The 17,683-nt window shown below is 39.8% G+C and overlaps 1 protein-coding gene across 8 annotated transcripts; it reads right to left on the bottom strand.

Annotated features, from left to right (window-relative positions):
• Nucleotides 1–72: 72 nt before the first annotated feature.
• On the bottom strand, nucleotides 73–17,613 carry LOC139759609 (uncharacterized). 8 transcript variants are annotated; one of them, XM_071681924.1, is made up of 5 exons: nucleotides 17,456–17,613; nucleotides 7,355–8,349; nucleotides 4,766–4,901; nucleotides 2,756–2,962; nucleotides 73–923 (listed from the first exon to the last, which is right to left on the bottom strand). In XM_071681924.1, the coding sequence occupies exons 1-5, from the start codon at nucleotides 17,596–17,598 to the stop codon at nucleotides 560–562; spliced, it is 1,845 nt and encodes a 614-aa protein (XP_071538025.1). In that variant the 5' UTR covers nucleotides 17,599–17,613; the 3' UTR covers nucleotides 73–559. The 8 variants fall into 8 exon arrangements, with proteins under 8 accessions (XP_071538025.1, XP_071538027.1, XP_071538030.1 ...); XM_071681926.1 differs by having other exon boundaries at nucleotides 17,522–17,613; XM_071681929.1 differs by having other exon boundaries at nucleotides 17,420–17,554.
• Between the last annotated feature and the right edge of the window lie 70 nt (nucleotides 17,614–17,683).

The following is a 17,683-nucleotide window of genomic DNA, read 5'->3' as shown; positions in this document are numbered from 1 at the left end:
CCTAATTAATGTTCCTACCTACTTCTTCCATGTATAATGTTAAGAACAACACAAAAGGTTAAAAAGAAACTAAGGATAGAACTTTTATAAACCACATACTCCCTATACAAATAAGGTTTTCCCATGATGACTAGTTCTACACATCTTGTGTAATTATCAAAGACTTGCATTACTATTTGGTTAAAGGCACATGTTGTTCGACAGTGAGATTAACTTTCATATGTTAAAAAGCACGTTATGTAACATAATATATAATAATTTGTCATAATATAAACAATATCCATGACTGCCACTAACACCTAATTATATGCAGATCTGAGTAAAGCATTCCAACATAATATTACATATATGACTTAGAAGGCTAAAATAAGTTACAACAGACATAAATATAAAACAAAAAATATTGTTCATTAAACATCATAAAACAGATTACCAGTTTCCCTCCATAATGCATGGAACAGCATGCATCAATGAATCAATAAAATGCACATCAAATAATAAAACAATATAAAAACTCATGTGATGCTAACAGTGAAGGTTTGCAGTTTTAGCTTAGGGATTAACTGTTTTGGGTTCTATAAACCCAGTGTTCTTGAGGCACATATTTCACAACCCTTGGCCCATGATGAGGAGGCACAGGAACATTACTTTGACCTTGAGTAAGGGAAAGTGGTGGCTGGCCACTTGGTGGGTAAGGTGGGGGTGGTACACTAGGTCGGCGCCAGTCACGATATATCATGGCTATCAACAGATACATTCCACCAATTAGTTTTTCAACAAATGACAGTAAAGACTGAAGAAATGGAGTGATGTTGCGGAAAAAGTTGCCTGCTTCTCGAACAAAGTGAAGTAAGAAGTGGTGCGACTTCCTCAGGAATGAAACCAAGCCAATTGCCAGCGTCACAACCAGTACAATAAGGAACCTGCCAAACATAGTGGTTGCTGTCAGTACTACCTTACATTTAATTTCAGTGTTCTGGTTAATGTAGTGATTACACTGATAAAAAGAAATATGGCAGCAAGAGGCACCAAGGGAGCTGAAGTGAGCCATATGGGGGTCCTGGGTGCACTGAGGAATACAGGTCAGGTCTTTATGGTAAAGAATGGTAGTGGTGTAGTAATCTGTCTGTGATATATGTATGGGAGGCATAGATGTTGGAGAAAAATGAAAAGAAGGTGGATGTATTGGAAATGAAATATGTGATGGCATTATATAGTCTGAGAATGGTTGGTCGAATAAAAAATGGTGGTAAAAGAGAGGATAGGTAGTAACAGGGTATGCTAAAATGTCTTGGACATATGGAAAAGATGACTAAGAGGGTGCACATGATAGAAATGGGGAGAACAAAGAAAAGAGGAATCAATCCAATAATTGTACTATCATGCACCATTCCCATCTTGTGCTCTTTTTTCTACTTGCCCAAAGATCCTAAAATTATTACATTTCACCCACTCTGCCACTCCACAATTCATTCCCTTTGCATTCCCTGCCATACCAAATCTCTCAAACACCCTCTCATTTCTTTCTTTACTCCAGCTCATCATACTACATGCTCCTCTTAAATACCTTATTTCCACAGCCTGGATACTTGACCCCTGTGATTCATACCATGCAGATGTTTTGGCTGCATGTTTGGGTCAGATGGACTGCTTTCCCCTGATCCTTTCTTCACTTCCATACTTACACCTCTTCCTTTCTTATTCTATCAATGGATCCAGTGACTGTTCTCCCCTGTAGTACTTCCCCCTCATCCCTCCTTACATATCACCATACTTACCCAAGACAGCTCACAAAACTTAAATTCGCCACCTCTTCCAGTCTTTCTACCCCCATATCTTTAACACAGTTTAGCACACTTACCTCAATCACTCTATAGGACCTTGCAAAATCTCAACTTTCAGTTTCCTCGTAAACATTATTACTTTACTTTTACCCACATTTACCTTCAAACACCTACACTTACACACATCATAAAACACACATGCTTCTGCAACTCCTATTCACTCTCAGCAAACAACAAAGTATCATCCACAAACAGGCTTTCTCAACCTCCATAAAAGGTACATATGACTTAGCCTTCACTAGATACTTTTCCAGAGTCTTTTTCACCATAAAAATCTTATCCACACATCCTCTACCTTTACTAAACCCCCTTGCTTCTTGCATATTCTGCATTCAGTCATCTGCATCACTCTAGCAATTAACACTTGCATACCCTTGACCTGGTATACTTTACAGATGTATTCCCCCTACAATTGCAAAACATACTTAGCAGCTTTTAGCCAATTTCAGGCACAAACTAAGAATTTTTCATTATATATTTCAAGTAATATAATTGGGTCTTCCAAAATTGAAATTATGGAGAAAGCATGGCAATATAAATGTCTGAAAATTAATCTGCATATGACACCATCCACGAAGAGTGGCAAGAGAAGAGATACTGTAAAAATAAGTAAATAAACTGAAAATTCTACCCTGATGCACCTCCAATCCAAAAGCTGAGTTCTGTTCAAGAGCAGAAATACTATATTAAATTTGTAAATACCTGATCCACTCCAGGATGGAGAGACTTTACAAAGTTCTTTGGCAAATGCTTTGACTGATCCTATCAGATTACAGGCACCTCCAGATGGAAATATACAATGACTAACAACTACGGTAAAAGCTGTCATCATGTCGACACATGAGATATAAATAAAACCTCAAATCAATAAAACATTGGTTTAGAGGATACTGAGTTTTAGTTACCCTCACCTAATTGTTTCCTTTATGTTGCTGAAGGTTATGGTAGAGCTGACTGCTGACCAAATCATAACTAAATTCAACTGCCGAACCTGCTCCAGCCATTCCTGTACCTGCTCACCCAATGTCTGAAGCTCATTGCTCGATTCGTTTGTTGACAATTTTCGTTGTCGTTTTCGTCGAGCCACTGATGACTCCCCATCATGGGGGTGAACACTTCTGAAAATGTAAAAAATTCTACAATCAATACCTGTGACACACCACTGAAAATCATATCCACCATGTAAGAACAAAAAGTACCTCAAATCCTTAATTTCCAGAAAATCCCATCTAATATTCTACCCCTTGGAGTTCTGCTGCCCTCCATTCTCTTAAAATACCCTACTACTAAAAATCTAGTAAAACCTGTGCCCATCCAGATTAACCCTGGTAGAATACAGAATAAATCAACAATGTGCAGTATACTGGGACAAACATTTAAATAATAAATAATAAAGAATCCTTGTAGGAGAGACAGTACCCACTCATGAGACATGTAACAAGCACTGTCCTAGCCCTGCCATTCCAGGAAAAAATCATCGAAGGTAGGTAGATTGATAAATAGGTAGGTATTCTCTGCTGCAACTCACCAAATATGAGGCTGGATGAGGGGTCCTAGCAAGTATGTCTATCTATATCTCAGATGCATATTCCTTTCTGGAACTCCATCAATGGGGGGTGGTCATGGCATTAGTCTCCACAACTAGTGAACTCGAGAGCCACATGTTAGCCTTTGGTATCTTATGCTCAAGGAACAAACCACATACTTAAAAAAAAGGTGAATACAATACATAATACACTCATAATTGGCCTAAAGCTGATAATTCGGAACAAAAAGCTGAGCAATAACTTTCTCAATGCATAAAATTCCTACTGGCATGTTTATAAGGTGATAACAAGATGCCAAAATTGCACCGTCACATACTCTTGTTTGCAAATATTTTGTGCTTATATATGTGCTTATATATATCCCTGGGGATAGGGGAGAAAGAATATTTCCCACGTATTCCCTGCGTGTCGTAGAAGGCGACTAAAAGGGAAGGGAGCGGGGGGCTGGAAATCCTCCCCTCTCATTTTTTTTTTTTTAAATTTTCCAAAAGAAGGAACAGAGAAGGGGGCCATGTGAGGATATTCCCTCAAAGGCCCAGTCCTCTGTTCTTAATGCTACCTCGCTAATGAGGGATATGGTGAATAGTATAAAAAAAAAAAAAAAAAAAAAAAAAAAAAAATATGAAAAAAAACAGCCATAGCCATCTTGTGTATTGATGTTACATATATGTGCATACTCATGAGTTTCGGAACTCCCTACACTTTAGCAAAACCTCAAATTTCAAACTGCAAAATTCCCAGACTTTTCCCAAATCTAGGAGGAAAAAAAAAAAATCCTGATCCCCCCCCCCCCCCATTAAAAACCCTTGATATGAGAGTATGTACACAAACTATGTTCCCAGTTCTGATGTCAGGGACAAGCTTCCTCCAGTTTAATTCACAGCAACCTTGACAACAGACTCAGCTGAGTTTGGCTAACTCAAATGTGGTATTCCAAACTGCTCTCTCAACTTATAAGAGCCTCTGATTTACTTTTAAACAAAGGATTTCCTTTTCAAAACTCTAAGTAAGTATTCCCATAATATAGCACTCATGAACAAAGCAACAAGCTATTTCTAAAATTCTGTTTCTCTTAAATCATCTTACAATAAAGTCCTGAATAACCTAAAAAAAAAAAAAAAAAAAAAAAAAAAAAAAAAAAAAAAGGGTAACTCAAAAAAAGTTTTATCCTTACTCTAATATTTCCTACATTTTTGAGTCCTACAACTTTTCACACATTTACATTACCTCCAGCTTAAACATCTCCCCATATTTGTTTATATTTTTGACACATTAAATACCCCAGCCCAAGGTTTATTTTTGTGATATTTTCATTAGTACAACTGTCCCTAAAACTAAACAAAAAGTTTTAACACAAACCAAGATTTTTCTTACCTTATTTCTTTCACCACAATCCTAAGGCCAAATTGTGGTTGCAAATGAACCCCAGTAACAGCATACCAGTAATGGCCAGGAGCAGGAGGTGCAGCCAGCAATACCCACAGGCAATAGCATGGGCTTTTACCAGGAGCTGAAATATTCAATCAAATTCAACTTGGCTGTTCCAGCCAACTTTGTAATTACCCCATGTACAACATGTGGTTTCGGTGCATTATTACATGACAGCTAGAGACTGAGTGTGAACGAATGGGGCCTTTGTTCTCTTTTCCTAGCGCTACCTCGCACACATGAGGGGGGAGTGGGTTGTTATTCCATGTGTGGCGAGGTGGCGATGGGAATTAATAAAGGCAGACAGTATGAATTATGTACATGTGTATATATGTATATGTCTGTGTGTGTATATATATGTGTATATTGAGATGTATATGTATGTACATTTGCATGTGTGGACATGTATGTATATACATGTGTATGTGGGTGGGTTAGGCCATTCTTTCGTCTGTTTCCTTGCGCTACCTCGCTAACGCAGGAGACAGTGCAGGAGGATGGATGTGCTGGAAATGAGATGTTTGAGGACAATGTGTGGTGTGAGGTGGTTTGATCGAGTAAGTAACGTAAGGGTAAGAGAGATGTGTGGAAATAAAAAGAGCGTGGTTGAGAGAGCAGAAGAGGGTGTTTTGAAATGGTTTGGGCACATGGAGAGAATGAGTGAGGAAAGATTGACCAAGAGGATATATGTGTCGGAGGTGGAGGGAACGAGGAGAAGTGGGAGACCAAATTGGAGGTGGAAAGATGGAGTGAAAAAGATTTTGTGTGATCGGGGCCTGAACATGCAGGAGGGTGAAAGGAGGGCAAGGAATAGAGTGAATTGGATCGATGTGGTATACCGGGGTTGACGTGCTGTCAGTGGATTGAATCAAGGCATGTATATGGGGGTGGGTTGGGCCATTTCTTTCGTCTGTTTCCTTGCGCTACCTCGCAAACGCGGGAGACAGCGGCAAAAAAAAAAAAAAAAAAAAAAAAAAAAAAAAAAAAAAAAAAAAATTCATATGTATATGTGCGTGTATGGACATTTATGTATAATACATAGGTGTATATGAGTGGATGGGCCATTCTTCGTCTGTTTCCTGGAGCTATCTCGCTGACGTGGGAAACTGATTAAGTATAATAAATAATTAAATACATATATCATACTTGATTGCTGTTTCCTGTGTCAGCGAGGTCATGCCAGGAAACAGAGGGAGAATGGCCCATCCACTCATATATATATATATATATATATATATATATATATATATATATATATATATATATATATATATATATGTGTGAAAGAAGAAAGTTAAGAGTAAATGTGAATAAGAGCAATGTTATTAGGTACAGTAGGGTTGAGGGTCAAGTCAATTGGGAGGTAAGTTTGAATGGAGAAAAATTGGAGGAAGTAAAGTGTTTTCGATATCTGGGAGTGGATCTGGCAGCGGATGGAACCGGATGGATATTCTTAATACCTTCTTTTTCTATATATATATATATATATATATATATATATATATATATATATATTCTTTTTTCTTTCATACTATTCACCATTTCCCACGTTAGCGAGGTAGCGTTAAGAACAGAGGACTGGGCCCTTGAAGGAACATCCTCATCCGGCCCCCCCTCTCTGCTCCCTCGATAAAGTTTTGTGGGGCCTGGATATGGAAAGGGAGCTATGGTTTCGGTGCATTATACATGACAGCTAGAGACTGAGTGTGAACGAATGTGGCCTTTGTTGTCATTTCCTCATGCTACCTCACACGTGTGTGGGGGAGGGGTCATTTCAGGTGAGGCGGGATGGCGACAGGAATGAATAAAGGCAGCAAATAAGAAGTATGTACATGTGTATATATATGTATATGTCTGTGTATGTATATACATGTATACGTTGAAATGTATAGGTAGTATATGTGCGTGTGTGGCTGTGTATGTATATACATGTGTATGTGAGTGGGTTGGGCCACTCTTTCGTCTGTTTCCTTGTGCTACCTCACTAATGTGGGAGACTGCGACAAAGTATAATATATATATAAATAAATAAATATGTACATATACATACATACAGATATATACATACACAGACATATATACACATGTACATATTAAGAAAAACAGACAAAAAGGGCCACATTCATCCACGTTCTGTCTCTAGTTGTCATGTGTAATGCACCAAAACCACAGTTCCCCATCCACATCCAGGCCCCACAGACCTGGGGATAGGTAAGAAGGAATACTTCCCACATATTCCCCGTGTGTCGTTGAAGGCAACTAAAGGGGGCGGGAGCAGGAAACCCTCCCCTCCTTGTATTTCAATTTCTAAAAGGGAGGTATATACATATATATATATATATATATATATATATATATATATATATATATATATATGTGTGTGTGTGTGTGTGTGTGCGCAAAACAACACTCGGTTATCAAAACCCATTAATCCTTAAGTGTCGATGTAAGTACTAAACAATTTCATGATGAGGTATTCCATGCTTATTCATAAACTTTAAGGTTTAGGAATAAAAACATTAAAAGCTCACTTACGAGTTATGTTTATCCATTTTGTTCCTTCATAAACTCCAGGGAAGCTGCTGATTATGACCTTGAGCTGCTGATTCATTTCTACTTCCCATTCATCCACTTCTATTACATCTCGGTAGCCACCTAAATCTTCAACCCACCTCCGTTCCTCTACCCAGCCAGAAAACACACGTCCACATAACCGTTCCCCAATGTATTCCAAGCTTCCCGGAGCAAACTTGGATTTGATACGTGTCTTGTTACTACTTCCTCTTTTTTTTGATGACACAGATGAGTCAGAGTCCCGACTATCCTTAGAAGGCTTATGTGTTTTTTGTTTCTTAGTTTTGCTCTTCTTTTTAAGGCTAGATAAGTCATGAATTGACTGGACCTCTGAACCTGACATCTGGTTTATAGTTAAATGGGATTCAGACTCTGTGTCACACAGTGATTCCTCATCTTTGTACTTACATGGAGGTGGAGAAGAGTGCATGTGTGTAACTATGTCCTCAAGTTTATCAACAGTGTTTTCAGTACTGATAACGGTTGAGCTTATTTCTTCATAACATTCATCAAAGCCGTCTCTTGCCATATCTCCTTTCACATCTTCTGGGCTGTTTGTGCTACCCTGACTGACAAAATTACTACTTAATGATTGTACCATTGTATCAGCCACTTCTTTCTCCTCCCCTATAGGTGCTGTTTCATTCTGGTTCTTAGACTTATCTGACATGTTTAATTTTTTTGTATCAGTTGTATCATCTAATTCTAGAGCCTGATTGTTCTCAGTTTGTTCTAAGTGTCTTCTCCTAACTTTCAGTTCTTCCTGTGCTGTCTCACTTTCATTTCCCATAGTTCTAATGATGGGCGAAGAGAGCAACTGCAGACATGAGCTTGATATAGATGAAATCTGGGATGAGTCCTCTTCATCAATGGTAGGTATATCTTCAATACCATCACGTATAATAGGGAGTTCTTCTTGGTCTACATTTTTTTCCATTTCAGTTGAGCTGATGATTCTGAAATGAAAAATTATGGCTATGCAATCAAATTATTAATTCCAGTTCATATGAATTAATATTGACAAAAGGTATCTCTTCTAAATACTTACTAGATATTACTGTAATGTATAACTGCAATTTGTTTTCCTTTTCCCACATTAATGAGGTAGCACCATGAACAGATGAAGAAAACATGACATTCATTCACATCCATTCTCTAGCTGTCATTTGCAATGTACCAAAACCACAGCCTTCTATATACAACCAGGCCTCAAAGACTATTCCTGAGTTCTCAAGGATAATTAGCACATCCTACTTCAGTCCACTGACAACACATTACTCCCAGTACACATTACTCCAATGCCAATCCCATGCACACCTTTCATCTTTCTGCACGTTCAGGCCCATCACAAAATCTTTTTCACTCCACCCTTTCATTCCAGCTTGATCTCCTCCTTCTCTTTCCATCCACGTCTGACACAATCTCTTTGTCAACCCCTCCTTAATTATTCTCTCCAAATCTTCAAATGTTTGGTGAAGCAGTTAGCATTACTGATTGTGACATATTCATGGGCTGCCAAGGGTCAAGCATATACATTCCAACCCTGGTTGTGGCAGTCAGTCCACAGTCAATCCTGCTTTTCATCCACCCCTAGGGTTTGGTCAATAAAATGGGTATCTGGTTTAGGTTATGGTATATATATATATATATATATATATATATATATATATATATATATATATATATATATATATATATGGTGTGAGGTGGTTTGATCGAGTAAGTAATGAAAGGGTAAGAGAGATGTGTGGTAATAAAAAGAGTGTGGTTGAGAGAGCAGAAGAGGGTGTATTGAAATGGTTTGGTCACATGGAGAGAATGAGTTAAGGAAGCATTGACAAAGAGGATATATGTGTCAGAAGTGGAGGGAACAATGAGAAGTGGGAGACCAAATCAGAGGTGGAAGGATGGAATGAAAAAGATTTTGAGCAGTTGGGGCCTGAACATACAGGAGGGTGAAAGGCATACAAGGAATAGAGTGAAGTGGAATGATGTGGTATACCGGGGTTGACGTGCTGTCAATGGATTGAACCAGGGCATGTGAAGCATCTGGGGTAAACCATGGAAAGTTTTGTGGGGCCTAGATGTGGAAAAGGAGCAGTGGTTTCGGTGCAATTCACATGACAGCTAGAGACAGAGTGTGAACAAATGTGGCCTTTGTTGTCTTTTCCTAGTGCTACCTCACGCTCATAGGGGGGTTGCCATTCCATGTGTGGTGGGGTGGCGACGGGAATGGATGAAGCAGCAAGCATGAATATGTATGTGTATATATGTATATATCTGTGTATGTATATGTATGTATACATTGAAATATATAGGTATGTATATGTGCGTGTGTGGTGTGTATGTATTTACATGTCTATGTGGGTGGGTTGGGCCATTCTTTTTTCTGTTTCTTTGCGCTACCTTGCTAACGCGGGAAACAGTGACAAATAATGAAATAATATATATATATCTTTCTTTCATACTATTCGCCATTTCCCGTGTTAGCGAGGTAGCGTTAAGAACAGAGGACTGGGCCTTTGAGGGAATATCCTCATCTGGCCCCTTTCTCTGTTCCTTCTTTGGGAAAAAAAAAAAAAAAAAAAAAACAAGAGGGGAGGATTTCCAGCCCCCCGTTCCCTTCCCTTTTAGTTGCCTTCTATATATATATATATATATTTTTTTTTTTTTTTTTATACCTCGTCGCTGTCTCCCGCGTTTGCGAGGTAGCGCAAGGAAACAGACGAAAGAAATGGCCCAACCCCCCCCATACACATGTACATACATACGTCCACACACGCAAATATACATACCTACACAGCTTTCCATGGTTTACCCCGGACGCTTCACATGCCTTGATTCAATCCACTGACAGCACGTCAACCCCTGTATACCACATCGCTCCAATTCACTCTATTCCTTGCCCTCCTTTCACCCTCCTGCATGTTCAGGCCCCGATCACACAAAATCCTTTTCACTCCATCTTTCCACCTCCAATTTGGTCTCCCTCTTCTCCTCGTTCCCTCCACCTCCGACACATATATCCTCTTGGTCAATCTTTCCTCACTCATTCTCTCCATGTGCCCAAACCACTTCAAAACACCCTCTTCTGCTCTCTCAACCACGCTCTTTTTATTTCCACACATCTCTCTTACCCTTACGTTACTTACTCGATCAAACCACCTCACACCACACATTGTCCTCAAACATCTCATTTCCAGCACATCCATCCTCCTGCGCACAACTCTATCCATAGCCCACGCCTCGCAACCATACAACATTGTTGGAACCACTATTCCTTCAAACATACCCATTTTTGCTGTCCGGGATAATGTTCTCGACTTCCACACATTTTTCAAGGCTCCCAAAATTTTTGCCCCCTCCCCCACCCTATGATCCACTTCCGCTTCCATGGTTCCATCCGCTGACAGATCCACTCCCAGATATCTAAAACACTTCACTTCCTCCAGTTTTTCTCCATTCAAACTCACCTCCCAATTGACTTGACCCTCAACCCTACTGTACCTAATAACCTTGCTCTTATTCACATTTACTCTTAACTTTCTTCTTCCACACACTTTACCAAACTCCGTCACCAGCTTCTGCAGTTTCTCACATGAATCCGCCACCAGCGCTGTATCATCAGCGAACAACAACTGACTCACTTCCCAAGCTCTCTCATCCCCAACAGACTTCATACTTGCCCCTCTTTCCAAGACTCTTGCATTTACCTCCCTAACAACCCCATCCATAAACAAATTAAACAACCATGGAGACATCACACACCCCTGCCGCAAACCTACATTCACTGAGAACCAATCACTTTCCTCTCTTCCTACACGTACACATGCCTTACATCCTCGATAAAAACTTTTCACTGCTTCTAACAACTTGCCTCCCACACCATATATTCTTAATACCTTCCACAGAGCATCTCTATCAACTCTATCATATGCCTTTTCCAGATCCATAAATGCTACATACAAATCCATTTGCTTTTCTAAGTATTTCTCACATACATTCTTCAAAGCAAACACCTGATCCACACATCCTCTACCACTTCTGAAACCACACTGCTCTTCCCCAATCTGATGCTCTGTACATGCCTTCACCCTCTCAATCAATACCCTCCCATATAATTTACCAGGAATACTCAACAAACTTATACCTCTGTAATTTGAGCACTCACTCTTATCCCCTTTGCCTTTGTACAATGGCACTATGCACGCATTCCGCCAATCCTCAGGCACCTCACCATGAGTCATACATACATTAAATAACCTTACCAACCAGTCAACAATACAGTCACCCCCTTTTTTTATAAATTCCACTGCAATACCATCCAAACCTGCTGCCTTGCCGGCTTTCATCTTCCGCAAAGCTTTTACTACCTCTTCTCTGTTTACCAAATCATTTTCCCTAACCCTCTCACTTTGCACACCACCTCGACCAAAACACCCTATATCTGCCACTCTGTCATCAGACACATTCAACAAACCTTCAAAATACTCATTCCATCTCCTTCTCACATCACCACTACTTGTTATCACCTCCCCATTTACGCCCTTCACTGAAGTTCCCATTTGCTCCCTTGTCTTACGCACCCTATTTACCTCCTTCCAGAACATCTTTTTATTCTCCCTAAAATTTACTGATAGTCTCTCACCCCAACTCTCATTTGCCCTTTTTTTCACCTCTTGCACCTTTCTCTTGACCTCTTGTCTCTTTCTTTTATACTTCTCCCACTCAATTGCATTTTTTCCCTGCAAAAATCGTCCAAATGCCTCCCTCTTCTCTTTCACTAATACTCTTACTTCTTCATCCCACCACTCACTACCCTTTCTAAACAGCCCACCTCCCACTCTTCTCATGCCACAAGCATCTTTTGCGCAATCCATCACTGATTCCCTAAATACATCCCATTCCTCCCTCACTCCCCTTACTTCCATTGTTCTCACCTTTTTCCATTCTGTACACAGTCTCTCCTGATACTTCCTCACACAGGTCTCCTTCCCAAGCTCACTTACTCTCACCACCTTCTTCACCCCAACATTCACTCTTCTTTTCTGAAAACCCATCCTAATCTTCACCTTAGCCTCCACAAGATAATGATCAGACATCCCTCCAGTTGCACCTCTCAGCACATTGACATCCAAAAGTCTCTCTTTCGCACGCCTGTCAATTAACACGTAATCCAATAATGCTCTCTGGCCATCTCTCCTACTTACATAAGTATACTTATGTATATCTCGCTTTTTAAACCAGGTATTCCCAATCATATATATTCCCAATATATATATATATATATATATATATATATATATATATATATATATATATATATATATATATTTCTTTTCTTTCTTTTAAACTATTCGCCATTTCCCGCGTTAGCAAGGTAGCGTTAAGAACAGAGGACTGGGCCTTTTTTTGAATATCCTCAACTGGCCCCCTCTGTTCCTTCTTTTGGAAAAAAAAAAAAAAAAAAAAAAAAAAAAAAACGAGAGGGGAGGATTTCCAGCCCCCCGCTCCCTCCCCTTTTAGTCGCCTTCTACGACACGCAGGGAATACGTGGGAAGTATTCTTAATCCCCTATCCCCAGGGATAATATATATATATATATATATATATATATATATATATATATATATATTTTTTTGCTTTGTCGCTGTCTCCCGCGTTTGCGAGGTAGCACAAGGAAACAGACGAAAGAAATGGCCCAACCCACCCCCATACACATGCCTTGATTCAATCCACTGACAGCACGTCAACCCCGGTATACCACATCGCTCCAATTCACTCTATTCTTTGCCCTCCTTTCACCCTCCTGCATGTTCAGGCCCCGATCACACAAAATCTTTTTCACTCCATCTTTCCACCTCCAATTTGGTCTCCCTCTTCTCCTCGTTCCCTCCACCTCCGACACATATATCCTCTTGGTCAATCTTTCCTCACTCATTCTCTCCATGTGACCAAACCATTTCAAAACACCCTCTTCTGCTCTCTCAACCACACTCTTTCTACTTCCACACATCTCTCTTACCCTTACGTTACTTACTCAATCAAACCACCTCACACCACACATTGTCCTCAAACATCTCATTTCCAGCACATCCATCCTCCTGCGCACAACTCTATCCATAGTCCACACCTCGCAACCATACAACATTGCTGGAACCACTATTCCTTCAAACATACCCATTTTTGCTTTCCGAGATAATGTTCTCGACTTCCACACATTCCTCAAGGCTCCCAGAATTTTCGCCCCCTCCCCCACCCTATGATTCACTTCCGCTTCCATGGTTCCATCCGCTGCCAGATCCACTCCCAGATATCTAAAACACCTCACTTCCTCCAGTTTTTCTCCATTCAAACTCACCTCCCAATTGAATTGACCCTCAACCCTACTGTACCTAATAACCTTGCTCTTATTCACATTTACTCTTAACTTTCTTCTTTCACACACTTTACCAAATTCAGTCACCAGCTTCTGCAGTTTCTCACATGAATCAGCCACCAGCGCTGTATCATCAGCAAACAACTGACTCACTTCCCAAGCTCTCTCATCCCCAACAGACTTCATACTTGCGCCTCTTTCCAAAACTCTTGCATTCACCTCCCTAACAACCCCATCCATAAACAAATTAAACAACCATGGAGACATCACACACCCCTGCCGCAAACCTACATTCACTGAGAACCAATCACTTTCCTCTCTTCCTACACGTACACATGCCTTACATCCTCGATAAAAACTTTTCACTGCTTCTAACAACTTGCCTCCCACACCATATATTCTCAATACCTTCCACAGAGCATCTCTATTAACTCTATCATATGCCTTCTCCAGATCCATAAATGCTACATACAAATCCATTTGCTTTTCTAAGTATTTCTCACATACATTCTTCAAAGCAAACACCTGATCCACACATCCTCTACCACTTCTGAAACCACACTGCTCTTCCCCAATCTGATGCTCTGTACATGCCTTCACCCTCTCAATCAATACCCTCCCATATAATTTGCCAGGAATACTCAACAAACTTATACCTCTGTAATTTGAGCACTCACTCTTATCCCCTTTGCCTTTGTACAATGGCACTATGCACGCATTCCGCCAATCCTCAGGCACCTCACCATGAGTCATACACACATTAAATAACCTTATTAGTTGATAAATCTAGTAATAAGGCAGCAAAAGGAAGTTAAACAATGTCGTAATCAAGTTTGATGCACTAGTGCCAATATATCTGCCAGTTTATATGCTTCATAAAAATGAAGCTATAAATATTATGCTGACAGCAGCACCAGGAAGTCATATGGTTTTATGCAGGTATTACTAACTTTCTTCGTGCACTAATTTATTAATGCAATCATCGACTTCTCCAAAAGCAGAAACTTTCTGCATACAAGACTCAGACAAATATCAATTCTGAGAAACAAACACAAGACATATCAATATGTCCAGTGGGAGTCACCAGAAAGCTCTTATCCATTTCCATCTTGAAAGGCACTTTGTGTAATGAAGCAGTCAAGCCAATCAACCTTGTCTAACTTCTGAAACAGTTCTCAACCTCCCGCCTCCCTGATCCTTGCTGACCGTAATGTAACCCAGAGGAGGACGAGAGTTTGAAAATATTGATGAAGTGCCATAAATCCAGCCTTATGAATGATGGAATGATACCATTTGAAACATCTATGCCGACATATGTTAACAAAATAACCAATTCGTAAACACTAACACCTGTCATGCTTCCCCGGTTTAAATACAATATCCTATCAATCCAATGCAAAATCAGTAATGCACATATACTTCTCGTGTTGTTATAATTCATATCTATCACCATCAAGTTACAAACACAATATACATATATAAACAAAGATACTGCCACATATGCTGATATCGCGTATTCAGAATACATACTGACCTAACATGAAAAAATAACCCATAACGTGAGTCACTTCCTCATGCCTCATCTGTTTACATTTAAAATGGGGTGTGACGAGTGGTCAATATGAGGCATCGCCCGAAGTTACCCAAATATATTCCTCAATTCCATCACCAGAGGTTCATCCCTTGTTATAATACGTGAAACAATACTGTCCTCCTGTGCAACAAGTCCTTCGGTTGGTACATCATAAAGCTTCTGCTGGTGTTCTTCAAAGATTTCCACACCCTTTTCCAAACTTCAGTGATCATCGACAAATACCAGACCTTCGAATTTACAAACACCACAGAAATAAGCTTCATAGATCTCTTAAATACCTGCATGTGGCTGGGTATTGTTAGTCACTCATTACATAAACGAACATAGTTGCTACCTGGAGATGCACTCTGTACCAGTTGCTGGGGCCAACTGCCTTCCCAGTGGACCCAGTTCCCAACTTCCCACGTAAAAGTTGTTTGGACACATCAGCTGATCGCCAAAATTAAACTCGCGCTGCCTCTTGCTTCAACTTACGTAATTATATAGTCGTAACTGTTCAGTCTTAACAGTCATTAGTTTAAAAGCTTGGTTCTATTACTAATGCCTACTTCAACACCAAGAATGGAAGGTCTTTACAAAGATGCTTACTCTTATCTACGCGTATTCATAAATCTATTTTCAGTACAAATGTCCCAAAATAAGCATATTGCTTGCTATCTATACTGAATACATCATTCCCAACCTTAGCTGAAGGTTTTTTTCAATATAAGATGTGAAATGCCCAATACATAATTGTTTGTTCTCGCGACCTTTTGACACTACCTTGGCGGCAGCGTTGCCAATTTGCAATTTCAGATGGGACTAAATTCACTGTCGAGAGGCGATAATTAACACTAAAATGAGCAAAAGAATGCCCTTCGAATTATTTCTGCTCTTTGACGTACCAAATTGTTAACAACAGGTACAGATGACTGCTTTAACACTAAAACACAACACTATTCCATATCTGCTCAATCCCAATCCACAATCTCGTCGCCCTCGTGTCCTGGGGTTATGGTGGTCTATGTGAGGGTCCTGGGTCCTGGTTGTGATGACTCATATGCTTTCAATGACCCAATGTTTTCCATTACTTCCTTGGGCAGTTTATCATCATAGCAGTTTCCATTTCTTCTTTGTCCATACTTGATAGTATTGTATGGAAGCTTTTAATAGCCTATTTCGAAGCTCTGACTAGATCAGCGATGAAGTGGCGCAATGCCAACTAAGAGAGGTCACTGAAGGGATTTTCACCTGTTGCATCCCTGAACGAAGATATTTCAGCCCAGAGTGCTAGGGTGCCAATGTTATGTTTGCACAATACATGATGAAGCTTTCTCCTATGGAACTTAATGTATGTGAGAATTTCTTCGTTATCAGCTTGGTTGGATCCTGTACATCTTTAAATTCTCATTTCCACGATGAACTCCAAGAATATGCTTCAGGCATATCAAGAAATACAGTCGGTGCCAACTGCAACAAGGTTTAGTAACTCCAACCCATTATTTTTCAAGGGCTTCTTAATGGCATCACATATCCCATTACAGTCAGCTCAACAAGGTTCACGAAGGTCAATACAATCTTATTACTTTCAATATAGAAACGGATAACTAACAGTTTCGTTACCGTAATGTCATTACTCTCATCAATTAAGAGGCTAAACTTCTGACTGTCTATATCACTTTTCAATGATAAAATGCGGGGCAATCGCATTGCACACACTTGCACTACACTTCGACCTTCTGAACGAAATTATTGCTTCCTTTTCTGTCTGTAAATTGTGGTTTGCACAGCTCGCCGAGATGATGAACACGTAATGAACAATGTTCTACAACGAATAGCAATAGATTTCCTTCAGTGTCCTATGCGTCATCACTCACTTTTTCACACGGAATTGTAGTTTGAGTACTGAATGGCTCTTCATCTTTCTTGTGTTTAGCTATCTTTCAATGTCACTAAGTTTGGCAGACAATGGACAATGACAGGACTTGCAGAGACAGTTTGTGTCACCCCCTCCACTTTTCATATTTGAGGTCTTTCAACCAATCTACTCTAAAATGTTGAGTATATTTCTTACTCATTGTTGTCATCGTTAAATGGCCTGCACACTCACAACCAGCAATGTAACTGTCCTTCATCGCCCACGTATAATGCTTCACCAACGACCGTGCAACTGAACCTAAACAGAAGGGAGGACATGAGGGGGAGCCTGCGGTAAACACTCGGACTGAACTTGTTCAAATACATTTCGAACATGTTCCTTTCGATGAAAATGAATTACGTGCAATATTTGTATCGTTTTCCTTGTTATTCTAATAAGTTTCTATTGAACTTCCCAAAT

The sequence above is a fragment of the Panulirus ornatus genome, chromosome 33 (genome assembly GCF_036320965.1).
Source record: "Panulirus ornatus isolate Po-2019 chromosome 33, ASM3632096v1, whole genome shotgun sequence".
Taxonomy (NCBI): Eukaryota; Metazoa; Arthropoda; class Malacostraca; order Decapoda; family Palinuridae; genus Panulirus; species Panulirus ornatus.
The sequence above is the reverse complement of the archived record's forward strand: the minus strand, read 5'-3'. Positions and strand labels throughout refer to the sequence as shown.